General features: G+C 44.1%; 1 protein-coding gene across 2 annotated transcripts in view; it reads left to right on the top strand.

Moving 5' to 3' along the window:
* The window catches only part of SFXN1 (sideroflexin 1), a 44979-nt gene that overhangs the window by 13332 nt on the left and 9124 nt on the right, over positions 1–22523 (top strand). For both annotated transcript variants that reach the window (XM_083182002.1, XM_083182003.1), the window contains exons 3-10: positions 668–838; positions 1447–1545; positions 5027–5102; positions 10790–10875; positions 12524–12651; positions 19882–19931; positions 20022–20071; positions 21340–21387. In XM_083182002.1, coding sequence (XP_083038128.1) covers positions 668–838; positions 1447–1545; positions 5027–5102; positions 10790–10875; positions 12524–12651; positions 19882–19931; positions 20022–20071; positions 21340–21387 — 708 coding nt within the window. The remainder of the gene's footprint in view (positions 1–667; positions 839–1446; positions 1546–5026; positions 5103–10789; positions 10876–12523; positions 12652–19881; positions 19932–20021; positions 20072–21339; positions 21388–22523) is intronic.

Here is a 22523-nt window from a genome sequence, read left to right on the forward strand (position 1 = left end):
GTTCCTTCAGGTTCCCCCAGAAACTCCTGCTGGCTGTGCATGATCAGAAGCTCCATCTCTGGCCCCCTTTCCCTGCCTGTGCAGGGTGATCCATTTTTTCAAAGTGATTGCATTCTGCAGTGTGATCATGCGCGATTATATCGCACTTAGGTCGCATTGCAAATGCTATCATTGTTAAATGGGCCCCTCAGGTAAGTACATGGCTGTAAAGCCGTGTACACACGGGGCAATTTGTTCTAAGCGATTTTAACTACATTGTCAAAATTGCTTAGAATGTTTCTCTGAATTTCCCCATGTGTACACAGTGGGTGATATCGATGCACAGCCTTGCAGTGTCGCTATCGCCCAGCCGAGTAGACACTGCTGGTAAGAGTATTCTTGCTGGGTGCTGCAGTGTCTTATCAGCTGTAAGCACGGGTTGCTGCTGGGGATGGCTGCTGGCTTCTCTCCAGCAGCGACTGGAAGATTTTCACTAAGTAAAATCGCTTAGTCACAATCGCCAAGCTGATTGTGCCCACCAAACTGGCACAATGGGGAATCTACCCTGGTTAAACCACTTGCCCTAAATCCCTTCTAGTTAAGTCACTGACATGTGTTTATTATTTAGATTTTCTTATAAATATACAGGAACACTGATCAAGTAAAATGCTCTTTTGTATTGTTAAAGACATGGAATTCTGCAGCCGGGTCTTACAGAAGATGAATTGTGGAGAGCAAAATATGTATATGACTCTGCCTTCCACCCTGATACTGAGGAAAAGATGATTCTGATTGGAAGGATGTCCGCTCAGGTGCCAATGAATATGACCATAACAGGATGCATGATGACGTTTTATAGGTAAGAAACTATAGCAGGGTAAATCATTTTTCACTTCATATTGTATTAATGTAAATATTATGGAACACACTTCGCAATAATTTTATATTTCCTATTCCATAGAATACAATTGTCTCTGTTTCAGTCATGTAATGCCCCCATTTGTCCTAAAGTCCATTATTTTATGTATCCTAATACCCTCACAATACAATGTTTGAGGGAATTGTCATTGTGGCATGATTTGTACTGGTCACCATTGGGTTAGACACCTTCAGGGAGAGGCCATACATCTGGCCCTGTTGTGGACTATGCAATGACTGCTGAATCACTTCTGGTTAAAAGGTGATTTATATACCCGTAACCTGAAGATTTAAATCTGACATATAACCTTTATCCCAGGTAGCATGTGAGACCTCATTGTCTGCTTGTGAGGATGCAATGAGCAGGGCTGACTGTGTGTGTGTGTGTGTGTGTGTGTGTGTGTGTCTGTCTGTCAGGGGTCACCAGGAAGGTTGCACTATGCATACGTGAATAGACCTGGAGCCCAGATGTTCATATTACATGTCCTCTGACTGTTGCCTCTGAGCCACAGCAAATAGAAGCCTGTAAATGCTGTCTTCTATTTTTAGAACAACGCCAGCCGTGATCTTTTGGCAGTGGATTAATCAGTCTTTTAATGCCATCGTTAACTACACAAACAGGAGTGGAGATGCTCCCATCACAGGAAGGTAAATGTGGCTACAGTACTTGCCAGTCAATCTTTTATTTCTTTTACTACTTTTGTAGTCTTTGCATGTGTACAGTGAGTCACTTTGTGTCAGAATAACAACTGGCTCAGGATCGTTTTCAGAGATTCAAAGTTTTATATAATGCATATTAGTTTATACTTCAAAGACAAGTTCGTATTCTTCTTTTAAAACCTTGTTGTCCTACTTAAAAGGCCAGTCTGGCCACTTGTTTATCTCTGGAAGTGGGATCAGTTTTCATATAGAATATGCAATTTCCTCTTTAAGTGGTCTGACTTTGTAAACAAATACGAAGCTAGATTGAAAAGTAATGCCTCTATGGCTGTTTATTTTTTTTATTTGTGAACACATTTGAACCCCCCCCTTTTTTTTTTTTTGCACATAATACCGTTTGCCCTCTATGTAATTCACTTTTCAACCTAGTCAACGCTTGACAAGTCGGGCAAACCCATCGGAGAAGAAAGCTGGTAGTTGTTGTTGACACCAGGACCGAATGGCAGCTTTCACCTTGTCGTCAGAGTTGAAGTGTTGACCCTTAAGGTGCTCTTTCATTTTTGGGAAGAGGTGAAAGTCGCAGGGCGCAAGGACGGGGCTGTACGACGGGGATGGCAGAACCTCCTTGAATGGCAGTCGCTGCAACCCTCTTCCCAAAGATGAACGAGCATAGAGGATAACCTTATCATGTACAGAAAAGAGAAGTGTTCAAATATGTTCCCAAATAAAAAACTTAAAGCCATGGAGGCATTACTTTATCAAACCAGCCTCCTATTACAATCTGGTTTTCTTCTCCATGGGATGAGTATTCTAAAAACTGCTAGGGTGGAGAGGAAACTTATGTGGAGCAGGGTTCACAGAGCTCATTTGTTCCCACATATTTATTCCAACAAGGTGATCATTGTTACATGGACTAGGTGCAGTGGGAAGTCTTCTTCCCGTACACATGGGGTGACTGAGCATCTGTGCAGTTAAGCACAGATGGCTCAGCACACAGCAATGCACCAGTGATCTGTTACAGCCAGTGATCTCTGGTGAGAGAACACTGGCAATGATTGGATATATACTGCATGCAGTATATATCTAGTCAGGTTATAGCGTTGCGTGGGAACACATATTGCCATCGCCGGGGACCATACACACATGAAGCGATTTAGTGATTCATTTGTAAGCTTTCTATTCAGATTGCTTAGAAATGGGGCTTTAATCTCTCCATGTGTATGTCTGTATGTCCCATTACCTCTGTATGGGCGGAATTAAGCTGAAAAATGCGGTAAAACTCCTGTTTTACTGCATTTTCATATGTGCTAATACCCCGCCATCACGTTGGGTGGCAATACCCTATAGAAGCCTATGGGCTTCTTTTCGCCGCCTCGCCGACCCCCCTCCCTCCAGCTTACCTTCCTGCAGGTCCTCCAGGACCCGGGAAGGTAAACCCTTCCTCCCCCTACCAACGCAGCGTCTTTCCGGGGGGGGGGGAGGAGGCCCCTGGGACAACCACGCTGAGCTGTCCCAGCGTATAGGGAGCAAGAGGCGGCTGGAAGGTGACTGAGACCCCCACACACCACATTACAGGTATTCTGGGGGGCCTCCGCCACTGCACCGCGATTCCAGACGCATATGTTAGTACATATGCACTGGAATCGCGGCGGCCGGGCGGCGAAGGGCGGTGATGTATATTAATACATCCCGACCTAGATGTCCAATTTGGTCTGTTGTTCAGTAATTGTTTATGGTTTATAAATGATTATACTTTTTTTATTATTTATCTTTAGGTTTTGTACTGCAAATTAATGACACATTTTTGAGGCCACGGACCAAATATAATAGGCTGTGAGAATCAGAAAGTGAGAGATTTTGGGAGTTTTCCCCCCCCTTTTTTTTTTAAGCGGCAATCATTAATACTGCTAATCCAGGTAGATTTTGCCATGTAATTAATTGCCTCTTTTAAAAAAAATGGGGTAAACTCTACAAAATCTCTCACTTTCTGGTTCTCATACCCTATTACATTTGACCCCATATCTTTTGTCATGCCTACTTAGTCCTTAATTTTCTGTGCTAATAGGTTCAATATGGTTATTCTTGTCAAATCAAGTATGCATTTCACGTCCTGGTATATTTTTTTTCTGGTCTAGCATTGACCTTTTTAGCCCGTTTTGTATTTCACCATGCATGTCTCTACTAATGGTTTCAAATGTGCTTAATTTCATTAATGCATTCATGAGGGTTTTTTTTGTATAACTAATGATTTTGGTTGCTGGTAACTACCAGGAATGCACTGACTGAACCCCTGGGGTAATGGGAGTACACAAATAAAATCATTAGTCTGACCTGTTCCCTAAGTACTATAAAAGAGAGAACGTGAGAGTGAAGTGGTGTGTTGTCTCCACTTTCAACTACAGTTATTGTTTAGTATGCAGTAACATTTAAATAGTAGACATTTACAAGAAACGGGGGGGGGGGGGGGGGGGGGTTTATGATGGTATGTGCATGTAATCTGTTATGAGACCAATGGATTATTACTAATTGCATTGAGATATTGACAACAGTCCCTGCCCCAGTGAGGCTTACATTCTGCGTTACTCTCACACATAGAGCATTGAGATGAAATGCACTGTACAGTTATGGCGCTGTACAGCTATAGCTATTAATTCGCTACTTGTTTCCTAGCACGGCGCCCATCGCATCGTATACCATAACACTAAATAAGGTATACGATGGTATGCCATGCAATGTTGTACAATAAAATATCTCATTGTATGCCATACATAGGATGCGATCGTATACGATTTTTTTTATTGTACAAGCACCCTGATTTTTGATTGTACAAGCACCTCCACTATCCACGTCTGCATGGAGTTGATTTTAGATAGTGTGACAAGCCACCAAGCCCGAAGCGTGGCTAGGGGACGCGCAATACATGTAAAGTAATCAGTGTCCCCTCGCGGGTCTCGCTGCGCTCGCCACACTATCTAAAGTCAACTCCACGCCGACGTGGATAGTGGGGGTATGAAAAGGTTGGAGGACACGTACCGCCGCCCCTTGCAGGCTTGCTGCGCTCGCCACGCTTCGGGGTGGTGTTGACTGGGGGGGGGGGGGGGGGGGCATTTAACATTGTAAGGACCCATCAGGGTGCTTGTACAATCAAAAATTGTATACGATCGCATGCCTCTATATTGCTGGGGAGAGGAGGAATAAGATCTTTCAAGAAAAGTGGTCTTTTTAAATAATCCCAATTTATGTGAGTTTAAAAGATCTGTGCAGGTTTCTCTCTGATGGTTTCCAAAACAAAGCACTATGAGGTTTACCAGTATGAAGCCTGGAATCCACTGGTGGATACTATGACTATACCTTTGTGACCATGGTAGTGCATACTGTAGTTCCTAAATACCACTTACCTTTCATTAATGACATTCATGTAATGCTTTTCCCATGCACATTCACACACTGTTACCTCTTGTTGTTTTAGCGAACTGGGAACAGCTTATGTTTCTGCCACCACAGGTGCTGTTGCCACTGCTCTAGGACTTAACGCACTAACCAAGGTATTCCATGTGTTGTGCTTATATGATGTCTTTAATTGTCCAACTGAATAATATCCATTTCATCAGTGTTCACTTGTACATTTCATGTCCAGCACGTGATACAGGAATCAGGTAACATCTGAAATATGGGATAAGTCTTTATGTGAATTTACAGTATCATTTCTTGAGCAGTTGCTGTCCTAGGCTTTGGTTGTAACAAAATATCTGCTCTAATATGCAGTGCAGCTGTATGACCCTTCTACAGACGGCCGTTCATTCTGCACTAATATCCCTTTCAATTTGCTAAGCTGGCTCGGACCCGGGTCCAGCGCTTTCACACTAAACCTGGGTGGCCCATTATGCAGAGGACGACCCGGCTTTAACCCTTTTTATAACCCTGGTTGAATTGCCTGGTTGGTCAACCCAGGTTATAAGCAGTGGTGCTTTCACACTGCACCCTGACCACTGGTCCATACATTACCAACCTGGCACTAACCCAGGTTTGTGGTGCAGTGTGAAAGGGGTATAAGAGGGCACAAATGCCAGGTTATTTTCTGTGTTAATTGTGCCTAGTATGGTGGAATATGTGCTGCACCCTGCTGTGAACATCATATGGGCCCATTCTGATGTCTTTCAAACCTGCTCTGTAACATAGGGTATCTGATAAGTAACCATGACACAAAACCACAAGGTGCAACTGCACTAATATAGTAGGATAAAAGAATGTCGGTCTTATGAATGGTAATCTGGCAGAGATTGTAATTTCTTTGCTGAAAATAGTATATAAACCATATTATTACTCTCATAACTAATTTCATTAGACAAATCCCAAAAGAAATGTAAGCTAGAATGTCTTAAAAATCATATAATATTAAATAACACCATATAGTTCTTCTTTGGGTGAGATTCAATTGCTTTTCTTTATTATGGCCAGAGATGTCTGTTTTTGTTGTGTAAAGCCCAAAGTAATGGGCATGATGCAAAGAAAAATGCCATTTGAGTGCTCAAACAGATCACTTTTTTTCTCATGTGTATTCTCCACCCCTCCGTTCGCACGCTAGCAGCTGATTGCATGCAAACTGCACCACAATTGAATAGATCCACTTGGCACCATCTTTTGGGTGCCGGCAGCGTAAATAGTTCCATCACGCCCTTTGTATTGTTATAATTCCCAAAAGACAACACAGAATATGAGATTTGCAATGTGGAACATGATATGTGAGGGCCAGCAGATGTGTTTGATTTTGTAATAGACCGGTATTATAAATAAAATCTTGTCAAATAAAATTATATCCCATAGTGCACCCAGGACCTGTCTGCAACATCTTATGTTTATAAAGGGTTTGTAGTCAGAAGAACCTGACTCTGATATGGACGCCAGATCCCATCAATACTGCTTAGCTTTATTTTTTACATAATGCACAGAACGGACATTTGTGAAAAACTTAAAAAATATTTGATCCAGTCACATTTATGCGTGGTATGCAACATTTTTGCAAAAGATTTATGATCATCCCTTCGATGGTGAATTTGCATAATGAATTGCAATTTAATTTCAAACTCTTTCTGTGTTCCGACCAAATTAAAACACAATTCCTATGGACCTGTCAGATTGCATTTTGAAGAAAATTTGTGCAAACTTTATGAAAGTTCTAAATTTTGGTATTGAATCTCACGCTGTGTGCACACTGCCACAATGTATGCGGGTTTGGTGATCCACCAACCTGAATTGTTAAAGTTTCTTGTAAATCAGACTGAGAAGGTAATCATTTGTCACCCCAAATAGAGGTGTAACTGATGCAACCAAGTTTAAATTACAACAAAAAGGTATCTTTGAATTTATGTGTTCACTTATTACAACTAATACTAAGGTGATTTGCAAAGTATTAAATTATGGCGTGAAGTCTGAGCTACTCTCCTGGGACACAGAGGACTTTCCAGTAGCAAGTAAGATCACAGCTGCTAATTTATGCACGCCCAGAAAATGCTGACCACTCACCATTACCACCCCCAAATGCTGTCTTCTTGTCACGCACTTTGATACTAATTTCTCAGCGCAATCTCATTACCGAAAGAAAACATTGGCTGATTTACATACATTAGCTGTTGGATTAGGCCCAAACTGAACATTATATATTTTTTTCAAATAATTCACTAGAGATGTTTATGCAAAATGACATGTGTTCAAACCATTTGGTGAAGCAGCTGGACCAATCCCAAAAAGGTATGTTTTCTACATGCTGGATGAAGTTCTTCACTGCAGCTCAAAAAAAGGATCATGCTTCTTGCGCTTGATTTGTAGAAACACCAAAAAGTTTAGGGGGCCAGGTCGGGACTGAATGGCAGATGACCAAGCTCCTGGATGTGTTCATGGGCCAGAATATCCATCACTTTCCTGGACCGCTACATTGTCATGATGATGGACGTCCAGTCCCCAGTTATGGTGCACTACTACATGACCAGTGTTGGCCACAAAAACTGCCACCTTCTGGTTGGCCAACTGTGCTCATGTCTGAAAGTCTTTGGTGGTGTACTTCCAACTAGGGTCCACTGGGTCGACTATTGTTTAGTCTCTGGGTCAAAAGATTAGATCCAGGAATCATCACCGCTGGTGATCTCCCAGAGTATCAGGGACCGCCATCAAACCTAGTCAGCATGTTATAGCACCAAATCACCCGAGCTTCCTTCTGCTCTTGAGTCAGCTGATGTCACACTTAGTGTGCAGAAACTTTGCTCAAGCCAAACTTTTTGTTGAGTTTAAATAGGTGAATCCTGATGAGATGCTTACCTTACATCCTCAAACTTGGCCATGGTCACCCAGCATCCACCACAACTCAATGTAATATAGCAACTAAAAAGGCCAATAAAACTCTAGCATGTATTAAAAGGGGCATGGAAACTAGGGATTCAAAAGTAATTATGCCTCTGTACAAATCATTGGTTAGACCGCACCTCGAATACGGAGTACAATTCTGGGACCCACACTATAAAAAGGACATCATAGAATTAGAAAGAATCCAAAGAAGAGCAACTAAGCTTATTAGGGGAATGGAGACTTTAAGCTACAAGGAGAGATTAAGCAAGCTGGGACTATTTACACTAGAGAAGAGAAGTTTAAGGGGGGACATGCTCAACATGTACAAATATATCAGGGGCCAATATAAGGACCTGTCAAGCACCCTTTTTTCTGCTAGACAGGAATCTAGGACGAGAGGGCACGAGTTTAGATTAGAAGAAAAAAAGATTTTGTTCATCATTCTAGAAGAAAAAAAAATTCGGTACTTGTGAGTTATCCGGGCCGCTGATTTTTTCATCGCGCCCGAAATCGTGGGCATCGCGTCGGTCGTGGCCGTTATAAGGAGCCGCGACGCGATGCCCGCGATTTCCCATAGACAGTAATGTTAAAAGACACGATGGACCCGATTTCCGACCCGATTTCCCATAGACAGTAATGTTAAAAGACGCGATGGACCCGATTTCCCATAGACAACAATGTTAAAATAAAATGACAATGTGAAATTGGCCAATATGGGCATTTCACATTGGATATGTTTTAAAAAAAAATGTTTCATGGCCCCCCACCACCGTTAACGCCACCCCGCTATTGACGCCAACCCGAAGCGTGGCGAGCGCAGCGAGCGAAGCGTGGCGAGCGGACGCGGACACCTGTGAAGCCCGCAAGGGCACGCGGATACCTGTGAAGGTATCCGCGTCCCCTCGCGGGGCTCGCCACGCTTCGGGCTCGGTGGCTCGCTGCGCTCGCCACACTATTCTATTCTCACTCCACGCCCTAGTGGATAGTAGGGGTATGAAAAGGTCGGAGGACGCGTACCGCCGCCCCTCGCGGGCACGCTTCGGGTTGGCGTCAATAGCGGGGTGGCGTTAACGGTGGTGGGGGGCCATGAAACATTTTTTTTTAAAACATATCCAATGTGAAATGGCCATATTGGCCAATTTCACATTGTCATTTTATTTTAACATTGCTGTCTATGGGAAATCGGGTCCATCGCGTCTTTTAACATTACTGTCTATGGAAAATCGGGTCCATCGCGTCTTTTAACATTACTGTCTATGGGAAATTGCGGGCATCGCGTCGCGGTCCCTTATAACGGCCACGACCGACGCGATGCCCCCGATTTGGGGCTAAATCGCGGGCATCGCGTCGGTCGGGTGTCCTTAAGTTAACTAAACTTAAGGACAAAATCGGCAGCCCGGATAACTCACAAGTACCAAAAATTCTTTACAGTCAGAACAGTCAAACTTTGGAACTCTCTTCCTGAAGAAGTGGTGTCGGCAGACACCTATAAATACGTTTAAAATAAGGTTGGATAAACATTTATTGGTTAAAAACATCCACGGGTATGAATAAGTAACAATCTGTCTAAAATATCAGAACATACTATACAACAAGGGATAAGCTACTATAAACATAGGTTGAACTAGATGGACGCAAGTCTTTATTCAGCCTTACCTACTATGTAACTATGTAACAACTAAGACCTGGATGGCAGCAGTATTGTTATCTGTAGTCTAAAAAGTACATGCAGCACGTACTTTTTTAGACATACAATATCGGGCTCCCGGGAACGCGCATCACACAAGCCCATAAACACCATCCAATAATTGTACATTGGGCTGCCACAGCGTTTCTACTCTTGCAGTCTCTTGCAAACCACTTCTACAAAAAACATCTGTTGGTCATAAATCTCCTGCTGTTGCAGACAACTCTTGCAATTGTCGAGGATAATGGCTCTCCAGTGCGCAACCGGAAACGTACCGCTCCTCTACTGTTCTACTAAAGGGAACTGGCAAAGGGAACTTCAAGCTGCCCCATGCTCCTTCTATCCTACCTGTCACCACTCCATCCTGCTTAATTCTTACCCTATTCCTGTTGTAGGGGCTGTTGTATCCTTAGGCTATACACCAGCTCCAACTGTGCAAGTCAGGAACTGGACAGACCTGGTGCTATAGATGAGCATGTTATCTTTATAAGTGTCTTACCACTTAAGGTGCCCACAGACGCATCAATTATCGAATGCGTTTTGTACTTTTTAAGCACAAATTGCATCTTATGTACAATTATTGGATGGTGTTTATGGGCTTGTGTGATGCGCGTTCCCGGGAGCCCGATATTGTATGTCTAAAAAAAGTACGTGCTGCATGTACTTTTTAGACTACATCTGAAACTTAACATTACAAACATGGGTTCATTACATCACATCGCATGCATCCAAGTGCACATTGCATCGCAAGCTGGAAGAAAAATTGTATAGAACCATTGTACAGACAAAAACGCATAGCACAGTACAATTGTAGCGTCTGTGGGCACCTTTAAGCTGGCCATACATCAGAAAGATATTGTACCCAATCATACAATCTCAATTGATTGTAAGATGGATTGTATGCAGATTGTGTGCACATCTTGTGTACAAAATCATGCAGAAGATGGATTGTATGATGGATTGTGTGTAGATTGTGTGTCCAAAAACCACCAAGGACTGCTGGGGATTTCAAGGAAAATTGTACACAATCATGAGTGCAATCGATCTTTCTGATGTATGGCCAGCTTTAGAATTATGTGCATATCCTGTGAGTGTGTTTAATGAGGAAACCAGTGCATAGATTGCTTTTGACTGGTTGGCCTGGTATAATTTAGTCTCAAAGGGAAACTATAACTGTCCTTTTTTCTTGTCTTTTTATTCTTTCAGCATGTTTCACCACTAATAGGAAGATTTGTTCCATTTGCTGCTGTTGCTGCTGCTAACTGTATCAATATCCCATTAATGAGGCAACGGTAAGACTTATTCTGTATACAATATAAAAAAATCTGGCAAAATCTGAAACTCCCAAGAATGCAACATTAATATTCCAACTATAACTTTTTGGTGGTCAATTGTACTATTTACGAAGAGTGTGAGTTGACATTTCCATGGCATTTCAATGCCGGCAAAGGCAACTGAGCTCTCCACTCGTGGGCTGATTTCTGCCCGACTTTGCACAAAATTGCTCTGAGCTTTATGGGACATTAAGTTCACTGGTCATGTTCATTGCATAGTAATTCTAGTAATTTCTATCTTTGCCAATGTTTGCCAAATAGAGGCGTGGGGTGCTCAAAGATACACAATAATTAAATAACATTTATTAAATAGACAAACAGAACAATATATATAATAAAAATTGATCCATTAATACGTATACCGAATAGTACTGGGATGCGGTCAATTTGCCGGCGGTTGGGATCCCGGCGTTCAGAATCCCGACACTGGAATCCCGACCGCCGAAATCCCGAAACTTTCTCCCTCCGTGGGTGTCCAGGACACCCATAGAGGGAGAATAAAATAGCGTGCCGAGCGTAGCGAGGCACCGGGCCCGCTGCGTGGCGAGCGCAGCGAGCCCGCAAGGGGGGGCGATCCACGTCCCCCCCATGTCGGGATTTCGGCGGTCGGGATTCCGACCGCCGGGATTACGTATCGGATCCTTAGTACTTTATCACTTCCAGAGGATCATTTATTTTGACCAGAGGGTATAGTCAGTCCATTTTAGATGGTTATCAATGGGGTGCCATTTGGAAAGTGGCTCAATTATGCAGCTTAGCCTCAGCTGTATTCAATAACCAGTGTCTTTCAATAACTTGAAAACCATCTAGCAATCAAATATATTCACCAGACAGGTAAATGGCAACAGTGTCTCTGTTTATAAATCAGTTGCCAAGAGTGTTCACACATAACACTACAATACATGGACACTGTTGTTCATTCTTCAAATTAATATGTGGTACAAACCACTTCCAGTCTGGACTAGTGTACAATAAAGTGCCTAATCTGATCATGTTAGACTACAGGACCACAAGGGAGAGCCTGAGGGTTGCTAGGGAGGAGAGCTGAAGGTTCTCTGGCTTTTCCAGGTGTGGTCTGTATATCCGCACTGATATGCAAACCAGACCTGTGCTAGAAACACCACAGCAGACAGCGACACCCCTGGCAGGGAAGAGGAACTGCATGGGTTTTCAAAGATAGCGGGTGCTAGAATGAACATTACCTTTATGTGAAAGAAATGACAATTGATAATAGGAATAATTTTTAAAGAAAGTTTAAAGCTTATGAATGGGAAGATGCTATTGTGTAAAAAAATTATTTTTGTTTTCGGATAACTTTGGTCTTGTAGATTACTTTGTGGACATTTCAGACCAGTATGCAATTAGTTGAAAAGTTTATTTTAAATTGTAAGTCACTATCTTGCACTCTCTCTCACATACATTTGCGTTTTATAGGGTAAATCTATAAAACAGTTTACAAATGACACCAAATGATTGATTACATCTCTCATCTATAGAATGTGTGTCCTGTGTAAACCAGGGTTTTCTTATTTTAGAAATGAGCACACAACTATTTCAGCGAGCAGTATCCACAACAAATAACGTATTCCTGTGTTCCATTTCAAAGGGAGTTGAAACATGGCATTCCAATCACAGATGAGAATGGGAACCGGATCGGCGAATCTCCTAATGCTGCTAAACAGGCCATCTCTCAGGTGGTTGTTTCTAGGATCCTGATGGCTGCCCCTGGCATGGGTGCGTATATTATTAAATACACAGAAGACTGTAAATATCCTGTAGCAATAGTTCTCATACATGTTCTTGAATCATGACGTCCTAGAATATCAGCATTTTTCCACAGCACCCCTAGGCCAAAAGTTTGTTATTGAAAAACTCTGCAAAAGTTTAATAAATTGAGCAATTTTTAGGTTCTGTTTTGTGGTAGTGGTCAGGGTTGTGCTTCTGTAGGTCCATATATTTTATGATTGGCAGCCACATTAAATTCATTGTTTGAAAGCATATTTCCAAAATAACCATTGGCTTAGACCATTGGTTCCCAACCTTGGTCCTCAAGTACCCCCAACAGTGCTTTCCATGGTCTCCCCACAGGTGCACTCATTATTCAGACACATTTTGAAAGATCCACAGGTGGAGCTAATTATTTCACTTGTGATCCTGTGTGGAGACCACTTTTGGGGATACTCAAGGACCCGTGTTGGGAACCACTGACTTAGACCATTGGTTCTCAAACGTTCTTGAATCAAAACAACCTAGAGCACCAGGCTTTGTTTTTTATGGCAACCCTAGGATTGATACATTTTGGGGAAAAAAGAAAAATAAAGTAACTTGTGCCTCCCTGTGATCCCTAGGGTCAGTTATGTTGTGGGATACAGTTGTTCTTCTGATTGTCCACATGTGTTATGATTGGCAGCCACTATGACTGGTTTTGCCTATTGCTTTGACTATACATAATTTGTTTTAGTCCTGGACTGCCAACAGTTTGGGAACCACTGGCTTAGGCCCCATACACACCAGAAAGATTAGCTCACGATTAGGGCTAATTTCGACCGTTGTAACGACGGTTGTGCATGCATTGTGGGTCAATCGTTCGTTTTTCACTCACAATCAGGATCGTTTGCGACGGGATGCGCGCTCCCGTCACGTCGTGTGTCGCATTGGAGATTTTGCCTCCTGCAGCAGAATCTCCAATCCGACCGCAGGTCGGGTGCTGATTGTATGCACATCTGAAGCACATTGTGTGTGCTCCCGTCGTACGGACCGTCGTTCCAATCCGGCTTGTTTATAAAGACACTCCCACCGCAGCCATTTTGCCTCGTGGATGCCGCAGACAGCACAGCTACGGAGGTTCTCGGCGTGGGAAGCTGCCAAAACAAAAAACAGGTATGTGAACTGCACGCAGCCCTCTACAAAAGCCCTTCCCCACTGTCCACCAATGGTGCCCACCTGTAATGTGTCCCCACTGCCCACCACTGTTTGTTGGTCACAGCACAGCCCACCCCACCTGTATGTGTCCCCACTGTCCACCAATGGTGCCCCACCGCAGGTTGCACAGTGTGCCAGGCGCAGCAATGTAAACAGGCCGCCGCAGGCCACCCCACCTGTAATGTGTATCCACTGGCCTGCTAATTAGGACACAGCAGCCCACCCCACCTGTACTGTGTATCCACTGGCCTGCTAATTAGGACACAGCAGCCCACCCCACCTGTACTGTGTATCCACTGGCCTGCTAATTAGGACACAGCAGCCCACCCCACCTGTACTGTGTATCCACTGGCCTGCTAATTAGGACACAGCAGCCCACCCCACCTGTACTGTGTATCCACTGGCCTGCTAATTAGGACACAGCAGCCCACCCCACCTGTACTGTGTATCCACTGGCCTGCTAATTAGGACACAGCAGCCCACCCCACCTGTACTGTGTATCCACTGGCCTGCTAATTAGGACACAGCAGCCCACCCCACCTGTACTGTGTATCCACTGGCCTGCTAATTAGGACACAGCAGCCCACCCCACCTGTACTGTGTATCCACTGGCCTGCTAATTAGGACACAGCAGCCCACCCCACCTGTACTGTGTATCCACTGGCCTGCTAATTAGGACACAGCAGCCCACCCCACCTGTACTGTGTATCCACTGGCCTGCTAATTAGGACACAGCAGCCCACCCCACCTGTACTGTGTATCCACTGGCCTGCTAATTAGGACACAGCAGCCCACCCCACCTGTACTGTGTATCCACTGGCCTGCTAATTAGGACACAGCAGCCCACCCCACCTGTACTGTGTATCCACTGGCCTGCTAATTAGGACACAGCAGCCCACCCCACCTGTACTGTGTATCCACTGGCCTGCTAATTAGGACACAGCAGCCCACCCCACCTGTACTGTGTATCCACTGGCCTGCTAATTAGGACACAGCAGCCCACCCCACCTGTACTGTGTATCCACTGGCCTGCTAATTAGGACACAGCAGCCCACCCCACCTGTACTGTGTATCCACTGGCCTGCTAATTAGGACACAGCAGCCCACCCCACCTGTACTGTGTATCCACTGGCCTGCTAATTAGGACACAGCAGCCCACCCCACCTGTACTGTGTATCCACTGGCCTGCTAATTAGGACACAGCAGCCCACCCCACCTGTACTGTGTATCCACTGGCCTGCTAATTAGGACACAGCAGCCCACCCCAACTGTACTGTCTTCCTAATGTCCTTTTAAGAAATAATAATACATTTAATTTTCCTTCATTGTGTGAATGTATATTTATTGTTAAATATTTTTTTTTTGGGCAGACATGTCACAAGCCATACAAAAAGAAAGAGAGTTCATTGAGGCATTCATCGAACAATACAGGGAACATGAGTGCCTTTGGAAAACCAAATCAAAGGACTACAGCAATAAAGTAAAGCGCAGTCAAGCCCTGGAGGACCTTGTCCAGTTCAGCCGCAGTCACAACCCAGATGCCAACTCCGAATGGGTCAAAAAGAAAATCCAAAACCTGCGGACTGTGTTCCTCAAGGAACACAAAAAGATACAGGCGTCCAAAAAATCAGGGGCAGGAGCAGCAGATGTCTATGAAACGTCCCTTTGGTACTACGACCTGATTTGCTTCACCTTGAGCCAGGAGTTACCAAGGACGGGGCTTTGCCTCATGGTAGAGAGCGAAACAGATGACGTGGTGCCAGTACAGGATGAAAGTTCACAGGCCTTATCGGTAAGTACCATCCCACTGATTACACAAGTTTTTTCAGTTTTTTGTCTCCACTTTAAATTCATTTGCCGGCCAATTATATGTGGTCCTCCTGCCAAGGGACAGCACCCACTCCATTGAAGTAGGCCTTGTACTCATCCCTGACCTGTTTGGCACGCGCACTCCCTCGATACTGCAGTGCCGGCGTTTGCAGGGATGAGATTGGGGCTACTTCCCTTGGCTCTTCTGGGTCCTCATCAGGCGCTGGTCCACTTTGGCGATTGGGCCTTTCTTTCCGGCGCAACAAATTGTGCAGGACACAGCACGCCATGACGGCCCAATCTATTTTGTCCAGGCGCAGGTTTATGGCCGTGTGGAAAATGCGAAATCGGCTAGCCATGATACCGAACGCACTTTCCACAAGCCGCCGTGCCCTGGACAGCCTGTAATTGAAGACCCTTTTGTCGTGGTCTAGTCCCCTTTTGGCATATGGCTTCATGATGTGTTCATGAAGTCCAAATGCCTCATCCGCCACGAACACAAAATTCAGACCATGTTTGGTTTCCTGGACTGTCGGCAAGTGCATGCTGTTGGAGACGAGCCTGTGGTAGAACTTTGTGTCCTTCAAAGTTCCACCATCTGAGGCTCGCCCATTCCTGCCGACATCCAGAAAAACCCAAACCCACCCCTGGAACAGTCTGGCCCTGTATCCTCAGGTACATTTAGCGGAGTGCCAGAAACACCCACACCGCCGGTAACGACCCAAAAAAGAAAAAAAAAAAGATGTAAGCCGGTCCATGAACCAGAGGATGAATTGCTACAGCGAGCTGAAGAGGTGCTGCGTAGGCCCCCAGACCGTTTTGACACATATGGGAAATATGTGGCAGAGAGCTTACGCCAATTGGAACCCGCACAACAGATGGCTTTTGAACGTGTCTGCAGTGAGCTGGTGTTTATGGGTCGCATTCGCCGTTTGTCATTTCAGACGCATTTGGCCGGCCTTGTACCGTGGGAAGATACACCATCCACCAGTACCGAATTAACATCGCCCATCCCTGCCTCGTTGCAGGAAACAACACCAACTAGCGGACAATCCTCTAGCATATCAACCACACCTCCTCGCTACACCCATCTGTACTCTTCATTGCTGGAAGAGGGTACGGGGACTGATGACACCCCTGTTTTATTACAGGATTTGTCGTAAGATGCTATGCATTTTTTCTGATGCTGCATGTTGCAGCTTCTTGTTTGGCTGTATGTTCAGTATTATACTTTTTTGGGCACTTTGCTTATATTTTATCTGTGATGTCACCATTGCTGCATGCAGGGTGCAGTATTGCAGATGCTGCTTGTTGCACAAATACTGAAAACACCTTCCTGCAGCTGTGGTGCATAGTTCAGAGCAATGGGGCCGGGACTATTGCTTCTGTTCTATGCACCACAGATGCATGAGGGTGTTTTTATGATCTGTGCTACATGCAGCATCTGCAATGCTACCTGTGACCGCATGGCAAGGTGACTTCTGTTTGGTTGTATGTTCAGTATTATACTTTTTTGGGCACTTTGCTTATATTTTATCTGTGATGTCACCATTGCTGCATGCAGGGTGCAGTATTGCAGATGCTGCTTGTTGCACAAATACTGAAAACACCTTCCTGCAGCTGTGGTGCATAGTTCAGAGCAATGGGGCCGGGACTATTGCTTCTGTTCTATGCACCACAGATGCATGAGGGTGTTTTTATGATCTGTGCTACATGCAGCATCTGCAATGCTACCTGTGACCGCATGGCAAGGTGACTTCTGTTTGGTTGTATGTTCAGTATTATACTTTTTTGGGCACTTTGCTAATATTTTATCTGTGATGTCACCATTGCTGCATGCAGGGTGCAGTATTGCAGATGCTGCTTGTTGCACAAATACTGAAAACACCTTCCTGCAGCTGTGGTGCATAGTTCAGAGCAATGGGGCCGGGACTATTGCTTCTGTTCTATGCACCACAGATGCATGAGGGTGTTTTTATGATCTGTGCTACATGCAGCATCTGCAATGCTACCTGTGACCGCATGGCAAGGTGACTTCTGTTTGGTTGTATGTTCAGTATTATACTTTTTTGGGCACTTTGCTAATATTTTATCTGTGATGTCACCATTGCTGCATGCAGGGTGCAGTATTGCAGATGCTGCTTGTTGCACAAATACTGAAAACACCTTCCTGCAGCTGTGGTGCATAGTTCAGAGCAATGGGGCCGGGACTATTGCTTCTGTTCTATGCACCACAGATGCATGAGGGTGTTTTTATGATCTGTGCTACATGCAGCATCTGCAATGCTACCTGTGACCGCATGGCAAGGTGACTTCTGTTTGGTTGTATGTTCAGTATTATACTTTTTTGGGCACTTTGCTAATATTTTATTCGTGATGTCACCATTGCTGCATGCAGGGTGCAGCATTGCAGATGCCTCAAAGCTTCACGTGGTGCATAGTGCACATCAATGGTGCCGGGACCATTGCATCTGCACTATGCAACACGTGATGTAGCCAAAAAGTGCATTTTTTTCAAAAAAATTTACTTTTCTCTACCTCATGCCAGGACAGAGCTGTAATAGTAGCAATACTGTTTTTGTACCTTTTTTATATTTCTACAACAAAAAATTGTCTCTACCTCAGTACATTTGTAAAAAAATATTGCAGTCTTTTACTTATTTAATAAAAAAACAGTTATTTTCACTACACGTGTCTAGTACATTTTTACTTACCTTGCAATACTGATGCTGCAGGACCTTCACGATGGCTTTACAGGTCTCCGGGATGATGAGTCCCAACGCTTGCGGGGAAATGATGGATCCAAACTTTAGGTCCGCCAGCGATCGTCCTGTAGCCAAGAAACGGAGGGTCACCACCAGCCGGTCCTCAGCAGGGATAGCCATCCGGTACTTGGTATCCTGCTTCTGGATGTGGGGGGTGACCAGACGCAGCAGCTCCTGGAAGGTCTCATCGTCCATGCGAAGGAAATTCCGATAATCCTGGGGATTATTCTCGCGAATCTCCATCAGCAGGGGCATATGAGACCGCGCCTGTCGGCCCAGGAGCCACTGCTTGGTCCAGCAAGATCGAGCCTTCCTGCGCTGGGCCCTCATCCTCCTCACCCTGAGCACAGCGTAGGAAAGCAGGAAATCTTGCTGGGCAGAATCCATAACGCAAATAGCAGTATGGGAAAAGCAAAAAGCAAACTTTGTAGTGCAAAGCAAAAACAAAGCAGCCAAAAATAGCAATGTGCAGCGTTCAGCAGGTATACACCAAGCCTCACTAGTCACAAAGCAGAAATGAGGTCCTGCAAAATGGCCCCTAGTCTTTGTACCCCCTCTGCTAGCCCAGCCCATATTCTTTGTTTTCTTTTTTCCTTCCCCCTTGCCCCACTATGCTAGCCCTGCCCCTTATTAACATTTTAAAAACGACTGTACCACTGTACTCGCGATTTACTAACGATCCGCACATCCGACGGTCGTACGACCATCGTTACCGATGTCGGATCGTTAGCTAATCGTGTGCACCAGGGAACATGATCGTTCCCTAGTCGTTTACCGGCAGCGGGAGAGCGCACCAGGAAAGTGCACGCCAAATCGGTAGCCGATCGTTAGACGATCCTGGTCGTTCTGGTGTGTATGGGGCCTTAGACTATAGCTAAGTTATGGGAGTAACATCGCTATTAGTCACATGAACACATAGCACACATTACACAACTGCAGATCATTCTGACTGTGAGCCACCACTCAAAATGTACTTCTCTTTTGTGTGGTTTCATACAGGAAAAAGCTACTGCAAGCATTGATTTGTGTTATGTCATTCAGTTTACGCAACAAAGATTTGCTATCCAAGCAGCAGCTGTATGTAGTTATACTATACTATACAATAGCTCTGTGCAGTATCTGGGTCTCACTTGTGCGGTGTAGCCTACAGGTTAAGGGGGTATCCAATTAGCTGCAAAGAAAAGTGAAACGTGCACGGGACTGCAGTCCCCTTTTTTTTTTTTTTTTGCACAAAATCCCTGATAACCTGTGGCTGGAACCAGCTTTTTGTGTCTAATTGGATAGCCCTTGGTAAATAATTTGATACCCTAATTGTCAATTGGTGCTGATAAATTATTTGCAGAATTCTGGATCAATGAAAGTCTTATACATTGTACTTGCTCTTTTTATGTGTTCTTTTTAAACCGGGGATTAGTAAAATATTTTGTGAATTTTTTACACAATTGCTAACATTATTATCTTTTGACAGCTATCCCTCCGTTTATAATGAACAGTTTGGAAAAGAAAGCTTTTCTTAAGGTAATGTGTATGCTCTGTGTCTGTGCATAACTAGTATTTTCCATGCCACCCAATCTCACAAACTGCTATCCATGGGGTTTTGTTTTTCAGAGATTTCCCTGGATGAGTGCCCCTATACAAGTTGGGATAGTGGGTTTCTGGTAAGTGCTTCTGCTAGTTTTCTTTTAAATAGTTCTGTGAAATCTGTCTCCGAATACAAGTAGACTTAATAATAATTTCTTAATAAACAGATCCCTACATACAGAATGTGGATAAAGCATTGCTCAGCAGAGTTTTGTCAAGTTCTACTTCTGAGAATACACCTCCTACACCTAAACGTAATACACCAAGGCCCTAATTCTGGTTCACTTGCAAAAGGCAAATTCCTTCTCCAATGGACAAAGCCATGTGCACTGCAGGGAAGGGGGGCAGATGTAAATTGTGCGGAGAGATTTAGATTCGGGTGGGGTTTTACTTTTAAAGTGAGATTTATAATGCAGTGTGAAAATAAAAAAGGCAGTATTTTCCCTGCACAGAAACAAAATAACTCCCCCAAATGTGACTCTCTGCATATGGTACATCTGCTTCACCTGCGGTGCACATGGTTTAATCCATTTAAATTTGTCCATTAGTCCATAGGAATTTGCCTTTGCGAGTGAACCAGAATAAGGGCCCAAATGTCTTGAGATATCTGGCGTGTCTAAACCGATCCAAGAAGGTTAGAGCACTGTTGTCATTTTTAAATATTGCATCGCAGACGTCGCAAAATGCCACTCATTGTATACTGGAGAGTCTGGGCTGCAACTTGACTTGCAGAGCATTTAGTTTTAAACATGTACAAATACGCAAAAGAAGCATATCGGAACTCAGTGAGAAAAAGCTGCAGGTACAGCATCCTAGCATTTCGTATACAGTTTCAGACTCCTTCACACACAGATGGCACACAACAAATTGATAGGCGCAAGTTAGCCAAGTAGTTTTTTACCTCCAGTTGTTTTATGAGATGCATGTTTTGGGCAGAAAGAAAACCCAAGACATTTGTTACACCTGAGTCCCCTAGGACCTTTTTTTGAGCGTGAGTGAAGACCTGGTGTGTTAGGACACATCTGTAGGTTTACATTTTTTTTCGTACCTTATACCCCTTTCACACCGCAGTTATAACCCAGGTTATTGGCGGGTTGCTGCTTGGTGGAACGGGTTGAGGTGCATTGTGGAAACACCAAACCTTATAACCTGGGTCGACCAACCTGGCAATTTGACCTGGGCTATAAGAAGGGTTAAACATTAGGTGGCAATTTCCTGGCCCTGTGTGAACCTGTATAAAGTGCTGGAAGCAATTAGAAGCCCCATGATCAGTCTGATTATGTTTTAAATCCATTTATTTCTTGCTTTAAAAGATTTACATAAATGTTTGTTTTTACTTTTGCAGTTTGGTGTTTGCAACCCCTCTTTGCTGTGCATTATTTCCCCAAAATAGGTAAGCTTCAATTACACATCAGCTAGGAGTAAGGCTGAACCCTTCTCATTCTATCGCTTCTCTTTTCCAATATCATGTTTTAGAAGACATCATTGTTTTGCTTTTCAAAGAAATATGGTCAATATAATTATTTGTATTTGGAGCTATCTATTTAAATTTATATTTTATATAAGTGTCTGTAATGCTTTGTTGAGAATGGATAAAGGGGTTACTCTTTTTAGTAGTCTACAAACAGGAAGGTATGCACAAATGCGCTGTGCGATCATTGTACCAGTATATTCTTAGAAAAGTGAAGGATGTTCCTGGGCTGGGATGTTCAGAGGTGGTCCATCCGGTGGGTGTGTTATGAAGTGTTGGGGGTGAAAAGGTAGTGTACACACGCTCAACTGTTCACCTAAGAAACCAGTCCTGTATGGACAAACTGCACCTAGTAGTGTGTTTTTCGATGAGAAGCCAATCTGCATTCGGTTCCTACAGGCGTTGACAGTGGGCGTCTCTTTCCTAGCACCAGGGAAGCGCTTCATAGTGGCATTTGCGTAATGTTGCAGACAGCCAGTAGACGTAGGTCTAGCCACATCTTTGTACAACTTTAAGGGGGGTATTCAATCTGGGAATACGACTGTCTGAACATCCCGACAGTTGAAATCCCAGCCGTGTTTGTTTCTCTCGACTGCAATTTGACAGCCTGAGTTCAGTGTTTCTGGCTATCGAGTGTTGGAAACCCTGAAGATTGTTGGAAAATGACCGTGAATTCGACAATCCGCGGCCGTTTCTGACAAAACAGATCTGACTTTTTTTTTTAAATCGGATCTGATACCCTTCAATGCTGTCATTAACGGCAGCATTGAATAAGTGAGTGCTGATATTTCCCCTGTCGGAAAATATTTGCACACATTGAATACTCCCTGAAATCGTCCCACTTGGCACCAATAGGGGTGGCAATTTACCCGGGTGCTGTTGTCCCAGCCATTATTGAGTTCAAAGTATAAGTTGCCTACCTTAGTTATAAGGTGTTTTTGATGCACATGTGGGAGAGTTTTTTGTGTGTGTGTGTGTGTGTGTGTTGTATATTTGGAGTGGATTTTACAGCATAAGCCAGTGGTTCCTAAACTGGGTGCCTCAGACAGGGGTGTCTT

The sequence above is a fragment of the Crinia signifera genome, chromosome 4, assembly GCF_055691185.1.
Source record: "Crinia signifera chromosome 4, ASM5569118v1, whole genome shotgun sequence".
NCBI lineage: Eukaryota > Metazoa > Chordata > Amphibia > Anura > Myobatrachidae > Crinia > Crinia signifera.